The sequence below is a fragment of the Felis catus genome, chromosome D4 (assembly GCF_018350175.1).
Source record: "Felis catus isolate Fca126 chromosome D4, F.catus_Fca126_mat1.0, whole genome shotgun sequence".
Taxonomy (NCBI): domain Eukaryota; kingdom Metazoa; phylum Chordata; class Mammalia; order Carnivora; family Felidae; genus Felis; species Felis catus.
In genome coordinates, this window is record NC_058380.1 from 87,759,104 (window position 1) to 87,779,360 (window position 20,257).

The 20,257-nt window shown below is 61.0% G+C and overlaps 3 protein-coding genes across 8 annotated transcripts; 2 read left to right on the top strand and 1 right to left on the bottom strand.

Annotated features, from left to right (window-relative positions):
* Window positions 1–2,149: 2,149 nt before the first annotated feature.
* On the bottom strand, window positions 2,150–8,687 carry CD4H9orf50 (chromosome D4 C9orf50 homolog). 2 transcript variants are annotated; one of them, XM_045042752.1, is made up of 7 exons: window positions 7,369–8,633; window positions 7,037–7,127; window positions 6,819–6,935; window positions 4,694–4,857; window positions 3,014–3,179; window positions 2,644–2,818; window positions 2,150–2,364 (listed from the first exon to the last, which is right to left on the bottom strand). In XM_045042752.1, exons 1-7 carry the CDS (start codon window positions 7,892–7,894, stop codon window positions 2,296–2,298), a joined length of 1,308 nt encoding a protein of 435 aa, XP_044898687.1. In that variant the 5' UTR covers window positions 7,895–8,633; the 3' UTR covers window positions 2,150–2,295. The 2 variants fall into 2 exon arrangements, with proteins under 2 accessions (XP_044898687.1, XP_044898688.1); XM_045042753.1 differs by lacking the exons at window positions 2,150–2,364; window positions 2,644–2,818; window positions 3,014–3,179 and adding exons at window positions 4,036–4,301; window positions 5,363–5,448 and having other exon boundaries at window positions 7,369–8,687.
* A 233-nt stretch (window positions 8,688–8,920) lies between these two features.
* NTMT1 (N-terminal Xaa-Pro-Lys N-methyltransferase 1) lies at window positions 8,921–20,120 on the top strand. 5 transcript variants are annotated; one of them, XM_006939549.5, is made up of 4 exons: window positions 8,921–9,067; window positions 16,827–17,038; window positions 17,893–18,145; window positions 19,212–20,120. In XM_006939549.5, the coding sequence occupies exons 2-4, from the start codon at window positions 16,877–16,879 to the stop codon at window positions 19,466–19,468; spliced, it is 672 nt and encodes a 223-aa protein (XP_006939611.1). In that variant the 5' UTR covers window positions 8,921–9,067; window positions 16,827–16,876; the 3' UTR covers window positions 19,469–20,120. The 5 variants fall into 5 exon arrangements, with proteins under 5 accessions (XP_006939611.1, XP_023098598.1, XP_003996013.1 ...); XM_023242830.2 differs by lacking the exon at window positions 8,921–9,067 and adding an exon at window positions 10,440–10,576; XM_003995964.6 differs by lacking the exon at window positions 8,921–9,067 and adding an exon at window positions 11,012–11,174.
* Window positions 12,617–16,820, top strand: LOC123381525. Its single transcript, XM_045042754.1, has 2 exons — window positions 12,617–13,007; window positions 13,186–16,820. Exon 2 carries the CDS (start codon window positions 13,452–13,454, stop codon window positions 14,391–14,393), a length of 942 nt encoding a protein of 313 aa, XP_044898689.1. The 5' UTR covers window positions 12,617–13,007; window positions 13,186–13,451; the 3' UTR covers window positions 14,394–16,820.
* Window positions 20,121–20,257: the final 137 nt, after the last annotated feature.

Consider the following 20,257-nt stretch of genomic DNA (forward strand, 5'->3'; position numbering starts at 1 on the left):
GGGATATGAGAGCTCAGGGCGAGGCAGAAGAGCTGGGGTGAGTGGGGGAGAGTGCACCTGCCCGTGCACCCCGCCCCCCATGGGGGTCCGTTCCGGTGGGTGTGAGGTTTCGGGGGGGGGGGGGGGGGACAGAAGCCGCCGTGGCCACTTTCCGGGCCTTCCAGACATGCTTCTGCCTGCAGCCCAGGAGGGGGCTGGCCACCTGCCAGCTCTCAGGGGAATGCACCCGCGGAAAGGGCCCTATGGGGACCCCTGGGGGAGAGGACCCTGGGTGCTATCAGGGAGGAGGAGGGGGAGGGAGAGACCCAGAACCCGGGGACAGCTGGACAGAACCTGGAAAGGCTCCCATCCTCCTGCAGCCTCCCTCCCTTGCTCCCCCCCCCCCACCTTGCTGCTCACCCCAAGTTCAAGGAAGCCCTGCCCGCCCAGGGGCGTGTTGGACCTCTAGGAGCCCCCAGGACAGCCGGCACTGGGGCGGGCCCTCTTGACACAGAATCCCTGTTGTCGAGGAGGCAGAGAGGGAGAGAGAAGGGAGGAGGAGGGCAGCCTGGCCGGAGAGGAAAACCAGAAACCCGGGGGGGGGGGGGAGCCAGGAGGGATGGGCGAGGTCGCGGGGAGGCGGGGAGGCGCGGAACTCCCCTCCCCCTCCCCCCCCCCCCGGTGCAGGGTCCCCCCCTCCCTCCGCCCCGGACGCCAACCGGGATGGTCCCAGCCGCCCCCACTCCCTCCCCCCCCCCTCGTGTGCTCCACGCGGGCCTCGATTTCCAGCGCCGTGGGAAGCCGCGGTGTGGGGAGCGGGCCGTCCCCCCGAGGTCCGCCGCGAACCCGGGGCAGGTGGAAGGCGGCGGCGCGGGCCCGCGGCGGGAGGAGCGCGCGGGCGGGAGACGCGAGCGAGCTCAGCGCGAGGGGAAAAGTTTCCGACCCCTTCGCCGGAGGCTGAGAAGTTTCGGCCGCGCTGGGCGGCGCCAAAGCCAGGCCAACACTGCCCCCTGGTGGGCGCGGCGCGGCGCTGCAGCGGGCGGCGGGGCGAGGGCGCGCCTCGGCCCTCCGGGAGAAACTGAGGTTCAGAGAGGGCGAGGTGGGGGCGGCGCAAGGTCGCGGGGAGGGGGTGCGGTAGAACCAGGCCTCCTCTGAGACCCGCGGGCTCTCCAGGAAACGGAGATAGCAGGGCGGGGTGGGGGTGTCGTGGATGCGCAGAAAAGGGGATCAGGGACCGAAACCCCATCCGGTGCCCCTGGAAGGAGAGGTGTAGCCTTGCCTCCATCCCATTCCCCACAGGGTTTCTCCAAACTGCCTAGACCTGTGGCCTTTCTTCTGGAAGCAGGGCACCCCTGAAAAGCAAATCTTCCCCATCCACTACCCTCCTGGCCCTAAGATCTCCACAGCCTGTCCCCTCCAGCCGTCCTTCTGTCCCCCCCCCCTCCGTCCCCCAACTCCCCTACCCCCGCCGCGTCCCATCCTTCCCTACTCCGCAGGTGCCTGGGTGTGGATTCCGTGGCTGTTTCCTCACTGGCCAGGAGGTGGCGATAAAGACCTGGTTGGGGCCCCAGCGCAGCTTCGCGGACAGAGGGAAGGGGGAGGAGGGGGCTTAAACTTCGCTCAGGCGATTGGGCCCAACCTGGCAGACGGCTGTACGGGGGTGGCGGTGGGGGTCGGTGCAGGGATCAGATAACCTCCGCCTCGTCTTTTGCCGCCTCTTGATGTGATTTTGAGCACCGCCCGCTCCTCCCCCCACCCACCACTGGGGGAGAAACATCTGGCCCCCACCCACGCTGCTGCTCGCCCCCTTCCCCGCCCCCCCCCCCCCGGGACCAGGTGGTGTGAACCTGGCCTGGGGAACGCAGAAGGCAAACGCTTGTCCACCCGGTGGGAGTCTGGCCCCCTTCCCTCCATGGTGGGGGTCAGCAGGTAGATAGACGCTGGGGCTGGGGCTCGGGGCAGGTGTGGGCTGATCTAGGTCGACAGAGGCTTGGTCCCAGACTTGAGGCGTGGCAGGGCCTCCCATCTTCCAGGAGAGGGGTTCACTTGGAATAAGCCTTGGGCCTTGAGGGTGCCTTGCCCCCACCCCTCAGCCTCATCCCAGCCATGACCTTGTCCTCTTCCTCCCTTCGGTCCAGGACTCCCAGAGAGCAGCAGTCTGGCACCTAGAGAGCCTTGTAGGGTGAGACCCGGCAGCAGGTCCCAGCCACCTGGAATGTATGTTTATTTGTGGGACAGGAAGGGCCTCTTCTCAGCCCCGTGTCCACACGTGGGCTTGGGCTCCAGTGGTCATTCACCTGCGCGCCTGCTGTGGCGTCACAGAAGGCAGGAGCCCTTAGGGCGGCCTCGGTTCAGGACCAGCGCCACGCTGGGCAGGAAGGACTCCTGGAGTGACAGGGAAGGAACAGCTGGGCGCTGCGGGGCCTCTGGCCAGGAGACGGGGCTCTCTGGGCCCAGGGGGATTCTCTGCCACTGCCCAAGAGGGCAGACAGCTGGGGTCAGCCCCGTTTTCCAGAGGAAGAGCCGGGAATGCAGAGAGCCCAGCGCTCGCAAGTACTGGGCTGGGGGGCTGGGATCCGGATCCGTCCCACCCCTTAGCCCCAGGGGGCCCGGCCACCCCGCTGGGCAGGGGTGCTCTAGGAGACGCTGCCAGCAGGGGCTTACCAGCTCCTGGCTCCAGGAGCTGGGCGATCTGTCCACCTGCTCCAGGATGCTGTGGGCTTCCAGGAAGGTTTTGAGGCCACTTTGCGGCCTCTGGGTGGTGGCCCTGGGGATGAAGGGCAGGCTGCTTTTCACGGAGGCATCCTCAGAGAGGTGGCCCTGTGGCTCCTGGGGGGCCCTGAGGGGAACAGAGGTCTGTGAGCTGCACGGCCCCCGAATCCCTAGTCCCCCCGTGGCTTCCCCCGGGGCCCTCAGAGGCCCAGACCCTTAGCCTGCCGGCTGCGGGGTGGGGAAATCTACGGGGCGAGGGCGGGGGGGGGGGGGCGCCCTGGCGATGCGTGTGGATCCTGCCTCTTCCCCCTGGAAGCCTCACAGGCCCGGGCAGTCCCAGCCGAACGAGATGCTGGCCGTGGCCTCCTCCTGGGCCCTGGGGCACAGGGCTTTGGGCAAACTCTCCAGCCATCTCCCGACACTCCTGAACCCCCGTTCTGATGTCCTTGACCCGGTGGCTATCCCCTTCTCGATGTGGCCCTGCCGGACTGGAGGAGAGAGGGCTCCAGTGAGAACTCTACCTGGAGGGGGCACCGGGTGGCACCCCCACTCTCCCCTCCTCCCTCTGGCAGGCAAGGCCGGGCCGAACCCCGTCTCCATGGCAACCCAAGGCTCCCCAGCGCCTTATGGCTGCCTCCAGAGAAGGCTCAGGTTTTAAAACTATCTTGCGTGACTGTCTCTGCCTTTATTACCCACGCTGTGCCCCACCACACACATACCCACTCCCGCGGCAGCCCCCACAAGGGCCTTCTTTCCCGTAGTGGGAAGGCCAGTCACGCCCCCATCGAAATCCAGAGACAATACCGAGATTTCTGCAGGGATGGAGGGGGCTGGGAAGTCAGCAGCCGAGCCCCACTCTGGCGCCCCGGGATGTGACCACAGCTCCTGGGGCCCGTGGCTGACAAGGAAGCTTCTCCCAGCCAACTGCCATTCGCACGAAACCGTGTCTCCCTGGGGGGACCCCGGCTTCTCTTCTCGGCCACCGTGTGTCGCCTGCTCTCGGGGCTTTGGCTTCCCCATCAAACGACGAGAAGTTGGGCGAAACCGCAGCTTCTATTTGCAATTTCCTATGACCTTAAGGGGCCTGGGGAGGGTCCCTTCCTAATCGGCGAAGGTCCGGGATTTGGGGGCTTTAACCCACAGCTAGGCTTTGGAGCAGCCTCTGCTCAAACTGCACACAGTCGGTGCTCAATAAATGGATGCAAGCCGTTGGAGGCCCTGGGGCAGCTAGATCCTGTGAAGTGAAGAGGCCGGGCAGATGGAGAAGGGGGCGGGGGGGGGGGGGAATGGGCAGGGCAGGTGATAAAGGTTATACCAGAAAAAGGACACGGTATTCTTCCCACCTGCCTCTCGACACCTTTAGAAAACACTGGAAACTATGCCAACACAGACACAACCACATCCATCCCCCGCCAAAGAGCTGAGAGCAAACTTCCATCCCAGAACCCAGGCCCGGTGGCTGCCGGCTTCTTTGCTGGACCAGGCAGTGCCTGCCTCCCCCAGAGAGACGGTTTGATCTTCTGGACCTTTCTGGGCATCTCCTCAGCCAGGCAGGCCTTCATGGATACGGGGAGAAGATGCTTTCGGTGGCTTCCCGTCTTCTTCAGCCCCTGTAGGCCATGGAGGGGACCAGACGTGGGGTCGGGAGGCTGTGGGGCCTGTCCCCACCGTGGGCAGATGTGACACGTGCGAGCCCTTGGCAGGAAGAAGTCCTCCCGTGGTGCCCGGGCCCGGGCACCCATTGCTTCCTCCATGGCGGCTGCTCCCTGGTGCCACCCACGTTGGGACACCTCTGCAGGACCTCAGCTTCTCTCCTTGGCCTTCGAGGAGCCTCTGACACTTTCCGGAGAAGCCAGTGCAGGTACCTTTTCCGTAGGGTCAGTGGATTCCTGGCCTTTTCTGGGCGGCCCTCACTCCCAGGACCCAGGGCCGTGGCCTCTGCTGTCTGGGCTCCAGGCTGGAACTTTCTGGAGTCCTGGGGCTCCCCCTGCTGTCTGCTTACCTGCCAAGCTACGTTCCCAGTAGCGGAGCGCGCTGTCCCGCAGGGTCTCATCAGCAAATCGCACGCGGAAGGGGCAGAAGCGCCTACGCTTCCTTCCCGAGCCTTCTCCCGAGGAGCTGTGAGTGAGCACAGTCTTGAGCTTGGGGGCCTGGACACCGTGGGGCCTGGCGAGAGAGGCAAGGGGGCCGGCTGAGTCCCCAGCCCCACGTTCCACCCGGGCCACACACACCCGCTGGACCAGAGCTCGCCGTGTATCCTGAGAGCCCCGGCAGCCGGCCTCTCCTGAGTACCCCACGCCGGCCGGGCGATGGGGTCAGGCACGTAACGGGCATCAGTCTACCCGTCACGCCCACACCACCCTGGGCAACATGATTATTATTCCCACTTTACAGACGAGGAGAACTGAGGCACGCAGAGGTGTTCTGCAACTGCCCAAGGTCCTACGGCCGGTAAAGGGTGGAGCCAAGATCCGAATCTTAGCTCCAGAGCCGGCACTCTTAGATATCAAGCTGTTCAGCAGCGAGAATACGGCCCTTCCCGGCCACATGACCCGGGGCAGCCCGCACTCACGCCTCCATTTTGCAGTTTCCCCCTTTAAGTTATGTATTGTGTATTGTAGGTATGCTAACAGCATCCTTATAAGAGGGTGCTAGGTCTCCGATAACTTACTTGAGGCATCCAGTACGCATTTATTGCTATTCATTTCAGCCTCAAGGGCAAGGCTGCAGAAGGGCCGGCCCGATCCGTCCGTGGATCTGTTATTCAGAAACGCCACGTTCAACTTTAAGTACACACAGATGGACGTATCCGCAGCCATTTATCCGACTGCATCTGTGTGTCTGAGTGGATCCCCGGAAGGGATCCTATCATCAGCCCACTAAGGAGCCAGGAAGCCAGGAGATGTCAGGACAGTGCCAGGCTCTGGGCATTGGGACCTAGCGCTCCCCCAGCTGCCTGCTCTGTGCTGGCCGCAGGGCCATATACAGGTGCACCCCAGCCCCGCCCCTAGGACTGGAATCTCAGCTTCTCCCGTCAAAGGCTCCCGGAGCCTAATCCGACGCACCCCGCTGTCCCCTGCAGGGCCGGCCAGGGAATCTCGCACACCATAAGGTGCGCAAGCATTCGGTCTTCAATGCGAAACGCTGCGAATGGGTCTCTCTCTGCCGTGTGTCATAGTGGGGATAACGAGTTCCATACTTTTCCTTATTATATCTTGGGAGAAGTGTGTTTCTTTGGCCCCACTGATTTAAAGTTCCCCGGGCTGGCAAACGGGTTTCGCTCCCGGCACCCGCGCCGATCCGTTGGTGGCGCCGGCCTGGAGCGCTGTGTCAGGGAGGGTTCGAGGCCCAGTGGGGGAAAATGCTGTGATCCGATGATACTGTCAGCCATGGGCCCAGAACGAGAAGGAACGGCATGGATGTCACGTATTTACTCTTTGGTCTTGAAACTCATGGGCGATGTTTTTCACCTTTCACCTCCATCTAAGCCTGTGTGTGCTGGGGGAATTTTTTCTGCATTCTTTTTCCTCTCCATTAGAGCTATGGCATCGAGTGCAGGCAAGCTCTAATGCCCAGGCTCTTCTCCAACCTCCATCCCTTGTCTTATTTCCCCCCGTATTTGACATACAGTAAAACCTAATCAGAGTTAGAGGAAGAAATGGACCGACGAATGGGACGAACGACTGGGTGGGTGGATGGACGGACGGACTGATGAGTGAGTTCAGGAAAAGGTCTGGATAGAAGGACTGATCTTAGGAGGAGGCGTAGATGTATGGACGGGTGGATGGATGCCTAGACAGACAGGCATGTGGACTCATCTCCAGCTTTATGACGAGATTACAGATGGACAGTATCCTGGATTTACAAGTGCGTGGAAAGGTTTGTAGATGATTGATCGTTGGATTCCTGGATGGTGGGTAGAATTGTCAGAGTTTGTGGATAGAGGGATGACCGGCTAGATGGACGAATGGAGGGACTGACGGATCAACAGAAGACCTGACTCACGGATAGACACATAGATGGATGTATCGGTGGACAGATGGATAGACTCACAGGTGAAAGACAGAGGAAAGAACAGAAGAAACGCTTTCTCCCACCCCCCATAATGCCAGCCTCTTGTAACTCACTGGTTGGCCTTTTTGAAGGTGATGAATTGCGAGCGATCTCTCTTCAGGGTCCCCAGGGCAGGTATCCGACGCAGCAAAATCTTCTTAAGACTATTCTGGAAGCACGATGACTGACCCCTTGAAGACACACGAGCCACCCCTGGCGTGAGTGGCCAGGGTCCCCACCCTCGGAGCACTGATGGCAACCCTGTCCCCACCAGCAGGTCAGCGACACTCACCGCAGGTCTGAAGGGAAGGAACAGTGGGGACACCGGGGAAGGTGCTGGCGGTGCTCTGACACACTCTTTTTTGATTGCCGTGCTGAGGATGCTGGGAGCCAGGAGGAGGGGGAAAGAGCTATGAGCCTTCCCTTGGGGACAGTCCTCACTAGGCTTTTCCCAGTTACGCGGCCTTGGGCCTCAGTTTCCTCATCTGTACTACAGGGGCAATGGTAGACCCGCCCTCAAGGGGCGGTCGTCAGGGCTCTGCCAGGCATCCTCAACTAACAGCAGCCTCATTCATTCCAGAAATGACTCCGCCCCGCCCCCTGGGGCCCTGGGCGGGGCCTCACTCGGTGGCGTCGCCCGGACGCACTCGGCCCCAGTCCGCTGCAGGAACTCCCGGAACTTGCTGGGGAGGAGCTCTCCTTGGAGCGCGAGCCGGGAGTCCGGGGTCTCCCTGGCCGAGCCCCTGCAGGGGTCCTCGCTCTCTCCAGGCCGGGGCGCGGGGTCCCGGGGCGCACCGGCCCGGAGCAGGGGCGGCAGCAGGAGCGACCTCAGCTTCGCCCGGTTCTGCGCCGCCCGCTGCGCCCCGGTGGGCAGGGTGGGCAGGCTCAGCGGGGCGCTCCTGACACCCACCCCCAGCTCTGGGAGCGAGGACCCGCCCCACCACCCGTCGTCGCTCCCCGAGGCCCTCGAGCCCCGGGTGGCCCCCGCGCCAGATACTCCCCGGATTTGGGGCAGGGGCAAACTGGGCAGCAGCGGGTCTTTCCTTCGGCGAGCGCGGTCGCCGGGGAGCCCCTTGGGCGCCACCTGCTGGGTCCAGGGGTTGGGGGACGCCACCTGCTGCGTCCAGGGGTTGGGGTGACGCCGGGTCATGTCTGGCCCTGCGCTCAGCTCAGGGCGTCCTCACGCCTCAGTGGGGGCGGGGGGTGCCGTGTAAAGTGCAGAGGAGGGCGTAGACCAGCCCCCAGGCCATAGTGCCCAGAGCCCCAGAGCCGGGTCGTGCGGTTTGGGGGTAACGCCCCCGGTTCGCCAGGCAGTGAGCGGCTTCAGGCTAGAGCTCGCCTAGCCTCTGTTTCCTCACCTGCCAAATGGTCACGTCATTTGTGACCTCTCTGAGTTGCTGTGACGTCTAGGTGAGGGGGCGCGCTACTATCATGGATGTTGTTAGCATTTTAAACTTTTTGAAATTCAGGATTTAGTCTCAGTTCCGCTGCTTACTAGCTTCGCAACCTTGGACCGGCCAATCGATTACCTTTTCTTAGTGCCTTTATCTGTAGAATGGGGGTGACGGAGCACCTGCCCCCTTTGTGGCTCAGCACACGGGAGCGCTGCTGTCCTGTTCACGCTGTTAGCGCTCCACGGGGAATTAGGACACCACGGGGAATTAGGCTTGAGAGACCCGCCCAGCAGTTGCGCAGTCCTGCTGGGGCCCCAGGGCCCCTTGGGAGGAGAGCTTGCTGAAAATGCGGATGCCCCAGGTTCTAACTCAGTAGGTCTGGGGTGGGGCCAAGACACCTATTTTTAACAAACTTCCCCTTTGGGAGACAGAGCTCCACGCCTGCCCCCAGCATCTTGACACTGGGTTGGGGGTCGGGGGGGGGGAGGTCTTGGAGCCTGGTTCCTCCCTATCACACCCCACCCTCAGATTATTGTCAGCTCTGAGCTGGCTCCAGGTATCACACTCACCCTAGTGGGGCTTCTGGGTGAGTCCTGAGGAGGTCCCTTGAGTTTGGAGCCCCCTAACTGGTGGGTTGGTCCTTGAGAGAGCCCATCTTCCCGGCCTGGTCCATCTGCTGGACCCTCCCTGCTCTCCCTCCAGGCCTCCCTCCTGGGCCTCTTCAGGGTCATTGTGATCCGCCCCTCACCCAAGGCCATGTGAGGAGCGATGGTCTCTCAGGCCTGGAGACAGAGGGTGGGGCTTTGTGCCCAGAAAGCCAAAGCTGCCCGCACAAGGGGGTGGTGGGACTCCTGACCAGGGCAGCCGGGCCCAAGCCAGCGGTGGAAACGCCAGGGTTCCGCTACCCTCTCTGGATTTGGGAGGCCCAGGTGGGTCAAGTTTGGGCTGGGTCAAGTAGGTCTGGAAGCCCAGCTTCCACTGGAAGGCTGGGCAGTAAGAAGGCAGTGGGCTTGGAAACCAAGAGAACTGATTTCCAGTCCAGGCTCTGCTTCTATTTGGTTCAAAATGCTGGACAAGCTGTCCTTTCTCAGGGCTCCGTGGTAAGACAGACTGTTGGACCCCATCCGTGACTCTTGGCTGGGAGGAGGCAGGGGAGAAGCTTGAGTTGTGAAATTGGAGTGGGGGAGAAGGATTGTTTGGCCCAGCAATTTCACTGGCATGGTATAATTTGACAATTTTACAAGTCGGCCTGGAGGAAGTATCATAGCCGATGTATTTCCATTTTCTGCAAATACTCTTCAACCAGGGATGGAAGGGTGTACCTCCCTGGGAAGTTGGAATATTGAGTGGGGAAGGTGAACATTTTTTTTTTTTAAGTTTATTTATCTTAAGAGAAAGCATGAGCAGGGGAGGGGCAGAGAGAATGGAGAGAGCAAGAATCCCAAGCATACGCCACACCAGCGCAGAGCCCAATGCGGGGCCCGAACGCATGAACTATGAGATCATGACCTGAGCCAAAGTCAGATGCTTAACGGACTGAGCCACCCAGGCACCCCAGGAAGGTGAATCTTTTTATATCTATTCCCTGGAAAGGTGAACAATTTTTACGTTTATTCTAAGAGTACATGAATTTTTTAAAAAAATGGATGAGGAACACCAGACTAACTACATGATTTCTTTTTTTTTTTTTTTTTTCAATGTTTACTTATTTTTGAAAGGCAGAGCATGAGCGGGGAGGGGCAGAAAGAGAGGGAGACACAGAATCTGAGGCAGGTTCCTGGCTCTGAGCGGTCAGCACAGAGCCTCACGCGGGGCTCGAACTCATGAACTATGAGATCATGACCTGATGAAGTTGGATGCTCCACCGACTGAGCCATCCAAAAAAAAGGTAGGGGTGGATTTTTAGGCACCCCTGGAAAAGCTGGGCTCAGAGCTGCCCCCAAAGGAAGAATCCACATCCAGCAATTGAGATTGTTCAGGATTTATCCTCTTCCCTTAGAGACCATGGAAAATGAAGCTTGGGAGAGGGGCCCAGGCCAGGGGAACCAAGTCTGATTTGGAGTACTCTGGAGAGGATGCCAAATAATATATACATAAACAGATTTGGGGGACTCAGCTGCAGCCTGTCCCCCTCCCCAGCTTCATGTCATTAGAGCAAACACACCTGAAGTACTTCCTGTGTGCAAAGCCCAGAGGAAGGCATCTAAGACCAGGACGTCAGTTTAGGAAAAATGAACTTATGATAAATATTGTCTATTTACTGACAACACACTGCAGGCACAGGGCTGAAGGCTCCACCGGCAATAGCCTACAAATTTAACACTCAGAGCATTGGGAAGTGAGTAAGCACGCCAGTCTGGAAGAAGAGGTCTCCTTGGAGAGGGTCACAGGGCCTACCACGTGCAAACCCATCATATTTCCATCAAGATTGCTTTCAGGTATCCCTCCAGAATTTCTACACATGGGAGGAACCTGTGGGAGGGCAGGCTTTTTGGAATGGAAACTTCAAGGATTTGTTCTGCTTAATTGAGGTAGCATCCCCTTGGCGCCATCAAGGGTTCTTTTTCTTCTTTTCTTTTTTTCTTTCTCTCTCTCTTGGCTCTGCATATTATTTTAAGGTGCAAATTGTTATGGGTACGATTTGGGGAATGAGGCTCCTCCCCTCTTTCTCGCCGGTGGAAAACCCACAGAACGCTCGTTTTTAAAAGTCCAGCCTTCAGCCTCCTAACGAAGTGGAGGCAGGAGAGGCTCGGCGGCGCCCAGGCTCTTTTAAGACTGAGAGGTGCTTCCAGGAACCAGAAAGCCGACCGGGGCGGGGCAAACCGGCCGTGGGGCGGAGCTAGTCGCGGCCCCGCCCCCGGGCGCCCGGAAGTGACGTGTGCGGACAAAGGCAGCGCGCGCCGCGAGGTGTCGCGTCTGGCCGTGGTCTGACGGAGCTGGCGGTGGGCTTGTGGGGGGTTCGCTGCCGCCGCCGCCCTCCCTTCGGCTTCCTGTTCCTCGTCCTCTTCTCCCGGGTCCCGGGAGCCCCCACCCGGGGTGAGTAGCGCGAGGCGGAGCGGCGGCCGGCGGGGGAGAGGTGGCCCCGACCGCCAACTGCCTCGGCGCCCTGAGGTCCCGGCTCGTCACGTGACCCGGCGCGAGCTGCCGGGGCCCCACGTGCGCGTCCCGGGGAGGTCGGACGAGGGGGTCGCTGGGGGCTGGTGGAAGGGGAAGGCCGGGGCACCCGGAGCCTGGACGGGGCAGCCCCTCCCCCGACGCCCTTCCGGGGTCGCAGCTAGCCCCTTTCCCTGCCTGAGCCTCAGTTTCCCCTGGAGAAGCGGGGACAAGGAGAGCAGGCACTCGGAGAGTCGGTGTCAGGGTTCAGTAAAATGCTCAGGTCAGAGCCGGGCACAGAGCAGTGCCCGCTGCATGGGAGTCGCTATCTTATTTCACCTTGGATCCAGCCCCAGTTACGGTCGACACAGGTGCCGCTCAGAAGAGAGCTCGCCAGCCAAGAGCCCTTGGAGCCAAGGTCAGCCTGTTTGCGGAGGGGCTGCCAGGTCGAACGAAAGGCCCGGGCTCTGCTGCCCGTCAGCGCGGCGGGATGTCTCTGGGACAGAGACAGCTGGTGGCAGAGGCCCTGACGGTGGGGTGGGGCAGGATTGCAGACGGTCTGGACGTTTAGAATCATTGCCCTGGTAGGGCCTTGACTGTGGTAAGACGTCTGGGTTCCCTCCGTGTGCTCTTCCTGGTTTCCTGTGTGCATTGAAGGCACATCACTCCCTTAGTGGAATGGTTTCCTAGCGCTAGACGGGGGAGCCTGGGGGAGGGTTGGAACGCTTTGGTGGCGACCAGAAGCTATAGAGTCACAGAGATAGCGTCCCACTCCCCTCTCCTGCAGGTCTGCAGAGCTGTTTGAGTGTCCCGAATCCACCACCCAGCATAACAGTAATAATCCCTCAGGTGTGTCCAACGCTCTACCGTTTATAGGGCATTTCAGGGTATTTATCTCGTTTGATCTCTGGGATTGCCGGTGAGAATTGACGAGAATCTCATTTGGCAGAAATAATGCGTGCCTGGCACTCTACGGGTCACTTGATGCTTTTATACCCACCTTTAATCATCCCAGCCTTCCTGTGACGTCAGCATTGCTGTTCCTGTTTTATAGATAAAGAAGTGTACTTAACCGAGGTGAAGTGTCTTATGTGAGCTTACACAACACAGCCAGTGAGAAGCAAAGCTAGGATTCAGACCTGGTGTATTTGACTCCACCAGAGACTTGGGTTTTTTGGTTGTTTTTTTTTTAATTTTTTAAAATGTTTTTGAATTTATTTTTGAGACAGAGATAGAGAGACGGTGAGACAGCACAAGTGGGGGAGGGGCAGAGAGAGAGGGAGACACGGAATCCGAAGCAGGCTCCGGGCTCCGAGCTGTCCGCACAGAACCGGATGCAGGGCTCGAACTCACGAGCCGGGAGATCGTGACCTGAGCCGAAGTCGGACGTTCAACCGACTGAGCCACCCGGGTGTCCCAGAGCCTTAGTTTGTTTTTAAATCTCTCCCCACTGCCCCCCCCCCCCTTTTTTTTGGTCTTCTTTCTCCTTCCTTTGCTTTCTTTTTCATAGAGCACCTTGCCATTCCCTTATGTCCAGCTGCTGTCACCGATCCAGGGAGAGCAGGCCCTGTCCAGCAGGCTGCAAGGGGGAGGAGGTAACTCCAGGCAGACTCCTGCCTCCGGTGGCCTCCAGGCTTTTGCAGAGAGGGTGTGATGCCTCCACAAAGCACTGACCGGCACGGCTCGGACACCGTTCTTTTCCAGGGATCCTGGGAGAAGTGGTAGCTGGGGCGGCTGCCCACCTGTCACCCTAAACACCTTGGAGGGAAAGAGGAGGTGACAGAGCCCACTATGAGCAAAGGGCCTCTCTTCCTCTTCCGGCTCGCCTGGCGTGCGCACAGAGCCAGACTGCCCTTTCCCTAGCCCTGGAGCCCTGCAGCCCCTCACCCCCGCCGGGCAGAGTATAGGGGGACTTCCTGCCATTTGACCGACGACTGTTCCCTCTGGCTCCCAGGGACCTCCTGCCCACTCCAGTCGGGACGCTGGGAGACAAAGTGTAGACAGGGCCCCACGGAGTCACGTTTACTAATGAATCAGCTTTTGGAACAAATGTCAAAATTATGCTTGCCATGTCTCGGCCCAGACGTCCCTCCCCTGGCCTGTTCCTAGAATCTGCCTGTAAGTGGAGTTCTTGTAAATTAGATTATTCAGAGAACCTTGACATTTAAAGAGACCATGTTGGAAAGCTTTCGGTAAAGCAAAAAACTCACGTTGTCGGTCATGGCCTTCAGTGTTCCCAGTTTGGAACGGTTGGATTTCTGTAGGTTTTCTGAAAAGTCGAAAATGACTGTGGCCAGACGAGGTTCATTCTTTGGGTCATTCAACAACCAACTAGCAGACAGCCACCTTGTATCAGGTGCTGCGCTGAGGGGCTGTGAGGTCATGTCCCTGCCTCCAGGAAGCTTACCTCCTGGGGGGAAAGGCAGACACCGCCAGGGGAGGGTCGGGCCCCACATTTATTCTGGTCAGCTGGTGGGAGTGAACTTTCTGTTGAAGGCCTGTGTGCTGCGTGTGGTTCGAGAGCGATACAGGGGTCGATCTCAGGGTGTCGCGGGTGTTCTCCAAGGAGCTCCCGGGCCAGTGGGGAGACAGCTGCGAGGGCGAAACCAGCGGTTCGCCAAGACTGGTGGGGGCTGGTGGGGAAGGGTCGGCGTTGCCGGGCTCCCGTGTGAGCGCTGCGTGGGGGCGCCGCTGGCCGATGCCGTCCTTCCTGGGTGGTGGTGGCTGTGGGGCCCCCAAACCCAGCTCCTCGGTGACGTTCAGGCTAGTGGCCCGCCCGGGGCCCGCAGTGATGCCCACTCTACCACAGCTGGCGTTCCTGGGTATCGGGAGGTTTCTGCGTTCCTTCGCTTACCGTGTATCTCAGGGTCGCAGCGAGAGTTCGTTCTTGCCAGCCCTGTGCCGCTGTCTCTTTCTGGGTGGGACGTGGCGGCGAGCCAGCGTGGAGAGACGCCGTATTTAGAACCAGGGCCCCTCCGGCCTGCTCCCCCGAAGGGCTCTTCAATGGACACGGTGGTTGGAACTTGTCTTCACTGTGGTCCCAGACCCTCGTACCTGAACAGCGGAGCTGGAACATCAGCCCGAGAGCTGATTGGAGGATCTGAGGGGGGTTGGAGGACTCTCCCTGCGCCGCAGAAGGGCTCGAGAGGGTGGACACGGTGACAGTCACAGATCTAAGAACTGGACCCGCTAGGGCACGTGGAAGCTGTCGGTTCTCTTCTGGTTCCTCAGGGGGCCGGCGTGTGGCCTCGTCCGTGGGGGACGTCCGAGTCCGGGAAGGAGCCAGGGGGGTGGGGAGGAGGGCCCTCCCCTGGTGGCCCTGCCTGCTGGCTGGGTTGCCCGGAAAGGGCTCACCGAGGCATCAGTGAGGAGCAGTCCTGAGTTGTTGGGCAGAGGTGAGCCTGCTGCTTCTGGAAGATTCCTGGTCTGGAAGATTCCTGCTTCTGGTCTGATTACTTGCCTCGGAACCCTTAAGTAGTTCTCCATCTAGGGGTTTTCTCTCGTTTTCGAGCGCTCTCCCCGGGTTCCACACGAGGCTTTCCTCAGTTGCCCTGCGTCCCAGGAGTCAGCGACTTAGCGGCCACCCAGTGGAGTGATGTAAAGGTGGCGGATGGGGGGGCTCTCACCCCTGCGCTAAGGGACTCGTGTGGGCTTGGTGCCGGGGACACAGTGGTGAAAAGGTGCGGTCACGCCTCCGGAGCTTCCATCCGGGCGGAGGCAACAGTGTAATCGCAGATACACGTACGCGTTCTGGAGGCAGCAAGCGGACTGGATCAGGGGGCTGGAGGAAGCCACCTTGGCGGGGCTGGTCAGGGAGGGCCTCTGAGCACGTGACACTCAGGCTGAGAGCCTGTGCCGAGGATGAGCCGCCCACGAGGGAGGAGCGTGGCCTCTTGACCCTGGGTGAGGCACGCAGCCCTCTTCTGCATCAGATCCCGCTGCACTGCCGGGTGAGGCGGGGTGAGGCGGGGTGAGGCGGGGTGAGGCGGGGTGATCGTGGCGCCGGGCTCACGGTCGGTCGTGACGATCCAGTGGCTGATGGGAAGCGTGCGCGTGCGGAGCATGCACCGCCGCCCCCGCCCCAGACCCTGTCTGGTCTCGCTTCTGTGCTGCCACCCCTTGCCCCGGCTCCTGCTGGTCCCCGTGGGCCCATGGTCCCGCCGCCCACCTGGGGCCCTTGAGAAACCCTCGGCTGGTTGATTTCCCATTACCAACAGGCTAGATCCACGCCCCTCACCTGTCCTCGGGGGGGCTCCCCTGCAATCCAGGCCCAGTCTGCCTGTCTGAGCCCCCCTCCCATAACACCCTCTTCCTCTGTCTGCGTTCCTGCCAGCCCAGGCCGTCTCTGCCTCTGCCTGTGCCCTCCCCGGCCGCCTAGCATTCCTGGTCTTTGAGGGCCGAGCTCGGGTTGCCAACCCGGCTGCCCCCCACCCATCTGCCCCTCTCTGAGTTCCCACAGCACTTGTGGCTCAGCAAGCGGCCTGTTTCTGCCTTGTGTTCCACTCGCTTCTGTCTCCCGCTGGACCGGAAGCTCTCTGAGGGCCGGGCTTTATCTCAGAGCAACCAGACCAGCACTTGCAAGTGTGTAGTGAGCTGGCGGAAGAGTGCCCGCGCCTCCCGGCAGAGGTGTGACCCTTCTGTCCCTCCCTGGCCTGAGTGGCCGGCCCCGCCCCCCGGCCGGCTCTTGCTTTGTAGCTGCCCCTCCCCTGTTCTCCCGACACCCTCTTGTCCTGTCTGCTTTCACTCTTGCCCGGATTCCACACAGCTGCCAACACAGCCTTCCAGAACACGTCCGCCTGCTTAACCTAGAGTAGCTCAGGCTCACTGCTCTTTAGGGAGGAGTCTCATGTCATGTCCCCCCGGACCCTGTGTTTCCAGTCGCGACGGCTCTCTGTGCGCCGTTCGCACCTCTCCCCCTGGAGCAGGCTTGCCCGTTGGCTTAGTGTGCTCTTCCTCACCTTTCCTTTCGGCTGATGTGTTGTCATCCCTAGGGATTCCTTCTTTGACTCCCCGGGGCAGTGCCTCCCCTGGGGTGGGCCGCGCCCGCACCTTGTGTTTGTCTGCGGCCCTGCACGGTTGCCATTGTGTGCGGGGGGGCGGTTTCCGTGGGGCTGTCTCCTCCGTTCCCAGCACAGCGCCTGGCACAGGGTCCGGCTCACGGTTAACAAAGGACCGGACCCCACAGCGAGCTTCATTCTGTGCTCTGCAGAGAGAGGGAGGGAGGTGTGTGGACTCCCCCAGGCCCTCCCGGGACCAGCCGGGACGTCCACCGTGGAAGGCTGGGGTTCCTTGCTTTGCTTTCCTCAAGTGTAGATTGGGGTTCTCTATAGCCGAGGGTGAGAAGCCGTCGGGTCAGGTGTCACGTACAGTAAGGGAAGGACTCGCAGCCCAGGACTCTGGGTCTCCTCCTCGGGTACAAAGGGAACTTTGCAAAATGACTTGAATACAAGAGGCAAGGCCCTGTCATCCAACGCGTATACGCGGTTTTGGGGACACTGGACATTTCCCTGCAGCAGGCAGGGTTGTGTGACCGTTGAAGCGTGGAGGTGAGACTGGGGCTCTCTGCCTTGTTGACTTGCTCTTTTTCTTGTTCAGGAGGCACTGCTGCTGAGTTTGGTGCCTGAGCTGAGTCGGTTGGTGACAGCATGACGAGTGAGGTGATCGAAGATGAGAAACAGTTCTATTCGAAGGCTAAGACGTACTGGAAGGAAGTCCCGCCCACCGTGGACGGCATGCTCGGGGGGTATGGCCACATCTCCAGCATCGACATCAGCAGCTCCCGGAAGTTCCTGCAGAGGTTTTTGAGGGTAGGCAGGTCTGGTGTGCTCTCCAGGAGCAGAGGATGTCGCCCTGGCGGCCCCACCTGGTTTGCACGGGGCGCCACCTCTTATGCGTACCCCGCAAGGCCTCTGGTCAGCTGTTGGCGTCAGTGACCCAGGCCTCAAAGGCTGGGGCGGGGGTGGCGTGTGGACCGGGGCCTCTGTCTCGAGGCTGCCAGACGGGCGCTGGCTGCCGTGCCGGGGCTCCCGGACACCAGAACGGAGTCTCCCCTTAACTGTTCAGTTCTGCCGAGGCCGAGTCCTTTGCTGTCTTGCCGAGTTTGCGGGCCCCTGGGCCATGATGTTGGCCGTTCTGCTGAAGGCAGGCTCCCAGCTCCTCACCCCCTCGCCCGCTCTGCCCTCCTCTGTGCCGGGCTGGCATCTCCCTGGCCCTCCCCCTCCTCCTCCTCTCTCCCCTGGTGAGCGTCAGAGGCTGCGTGCTCCCCACGCTACTTGCTGTTCCCCCGCCCACGTTCCATCTTTCCACGTCTGTGAAAACGGGTGAGAATCCCTGACCGCCCTTTCATTCTCTCACTGCTTGAGTTCTTTTCACGTTCTGTTGTTTTAACGGGGTCTCGGGAGTAAGAGGGATTAAACGCACCCATTCAGGCGCTCACCTGTAAGTGCAGGTTGGCTCTCAGCTTAGAAACGTGTGGCCCGGGACGAGAATGTGCTGCGCTCCTACCCACTGACGACCCCACGCCTGCCAGCCCCCAGCCTGTGCCCGGTCCTCTGATTTGAGTAACTCTGGGAGCTCGGGAGGAACAGCCCCTTCACGGGGACAGGGTCCCTCTGGCTTTCTGAGCCGTCCTCACGGGGTCTGTGCCTTCCCTGCTTCTTAGGAAGGCCCAAACAAGACGGGGACCTCCTGTGCCTTGGACTGCGGAGCCGGCATAGGCCGGATCACCAAGCGGCTGCTCCTGCCGCTCTTTGGAGTGGTGGATATGGTGGACGTGACCGAAGACTTTCTGATTAAAGCCAAGACCTACCTGGGGGAGGAGGGCAAGAGGGTGAGGAACTACTTCTGCTGCGGCCTCCAGGACTTCAGCCCCGAGCCTAATTCCTACGACGTCATCTGGATCCAGTGGGTGATAGGTGAGCTTCTCGCGGCCCTCTCCACCTCCCACACACCTCCCGCGGCAGAGGTGGGTCCCCCCCGCCCCCCACCGCCCTGAGGCCTTGGGGGCCCCTGCAGCAGGCGGGGCGGCGGGGATTTCTCTGGTCCTCCCTGGGTCCGCCAGGACGGTGGGAAACATTCCCTGCAAGTACCCTTTCCGTGTTGTGTCAGTACCTGTTAAAGGACCCATTTGGGGGCAGTTTTGTGTTGAAAAAACGTCAATGAGCAAGAACTTAGGCACATTGAAGAAAGTGGGAATGAGTTTTTGTAAGTTTTTTTAAGTTTATTTTGAGAGAGCACGTACACGCGTGCAGGGGAAGGGCAGAGAGAGAATCCCGAGCTGTCGGCGCAGAGCCTGATGCGGGGCTTGAGCTCACGAATCGTTGAGACCATGATCTGAGCCAAAATCCAGAGTCAGGCCGCTTAGCTGACTGAGCCACCCAGGCACCCCAGTGTTTAGTAAGAGGAAGCACCGAAGCCGTGGCTGTCCCTGCTGCTCAGAGAGCGAGCCGCGCCCTGCCGCCCCCTCCCGCCCCCTCCCGCACCCACTTAGCCCAACGGCGCACCCCACGTGCTCTTCCTGGGCTGCTGACCCGGCCGCAGGCCACCGTACCAGCAGCTGGCCACCCGTTCCGCGGTGGACTCCAGACCTGCCAGGGACACACTGGGCCCGGCCCTGTATTCTGGGCTTCTAAAAAGCCTGTCTGGAGTTTTAGGGCAGGGAAGGGAAGCAACTCTGGTGTGCTCCCGCAATCCAGGCCTGACGGGGGTGGGTGGAACGTGGGGTTGGGCAGGGCCCAGAAGTCGCCCAGTGAGGGTGAGATCCCAGCTGCATGCTTTGTGACTGCCCTGGGTGGGTGACTTCTGAGCCGGTTTTCTCTTACGTCACCTGGGGGTTGGTAAACGTCTCCGGGCTGCCAAGAGCCAGGGAGGCTGCGTTCACACAGAGGGCGAGCTCAGTGAGTCGGGAAGCTGAAGGGAATGGCCAGTGGCGGGTACACGCTTGTGCCGCTCCCGAGTGACCCCAGCCTCTGCGGTCCCCAGGTCACCTGACTGATCAGCACCTGGCCGAGTTCCTGCGGCGCTGCAAGCAGGGCCTGCGCCCCAACGGCATCATTGTCATCAAAGACAACATGGCCCAGGAGGGCGTGATCCTGGATGACGTGGACAGCAGCGTGTGCCGGGGCCTCGAGGTGGTCCACAGGATCGTCCGCAGCGCGGGCCTCAGCCTGCTAGCCCAGGAGCGCCAGGAGAACCTTCCCGACGAGATCTATCACGTGTACAGCTTAGCCCTGAGATGAGCAGGGACCGGCAGGAGTAAGGGACCAGCGCCGCGCAGGGTGGGGGGGCTGGCAGCGGGGCAAGACCCGGAGGCTCCGTGACGATGGCTCGGGGACGCGGAGCAAGACCTCGAAATACACCTGTCTGCCGCCGCTCACTGGACTCTTTTTCAGAAGGCCTGACGGGGACCCGGCGGGGAAGGGTGTGGCCCACGCGGAGCGGAGAGGCTGGGGCCCGGCTCTGCTGCCCTGGCAGGCAGGGACCGCGGTACAGACCTGTGTGACTCCAGGGCCCCTGGCGAGTCCCCGGATGCCCCTTCCGGCCCCAGGCCTGGGTGCCTTAAGAGAACTCTTGGCCGTTGAGGACTTTTTCCCGGGGTGGGGAGGGAGGGGGGAGGGGAGGGGGACGAGGGAGGGGCTGGGCAGCGGAGCCGCGGCCGGCCATCTGCACCCTCCCTGCCTGAGCCTTTGCGGTGCCTCCTGCAGCCGCTGGGACGTTCACGTTCTAAGTTCTGTTTGGCGATTGAGCCCCGGTGTCCCTAACGTGAGCGTCACAACAGCCTACGGCAAGGGGAGTCCGTAGCCTCACTCTGGGCGGTGCCTCGCGGCTTCTCGGTGAACGTTCGCCGAAGTCACAAAATAAAAGGGTGAATCCCGTATTGGAAAGGTCCTAGCCGGTCTGGGGCGGAGGTCATCTTTATGGGGCAGCAGCGTCGTGCTACCTGAAAACCGTGCCCCCCACGTGCTGCCCACACAGTGGCTGCGGTGGGAGCCTTGATCCTAGGCTGGGGAGGGGCGCCGAGGGGCCAG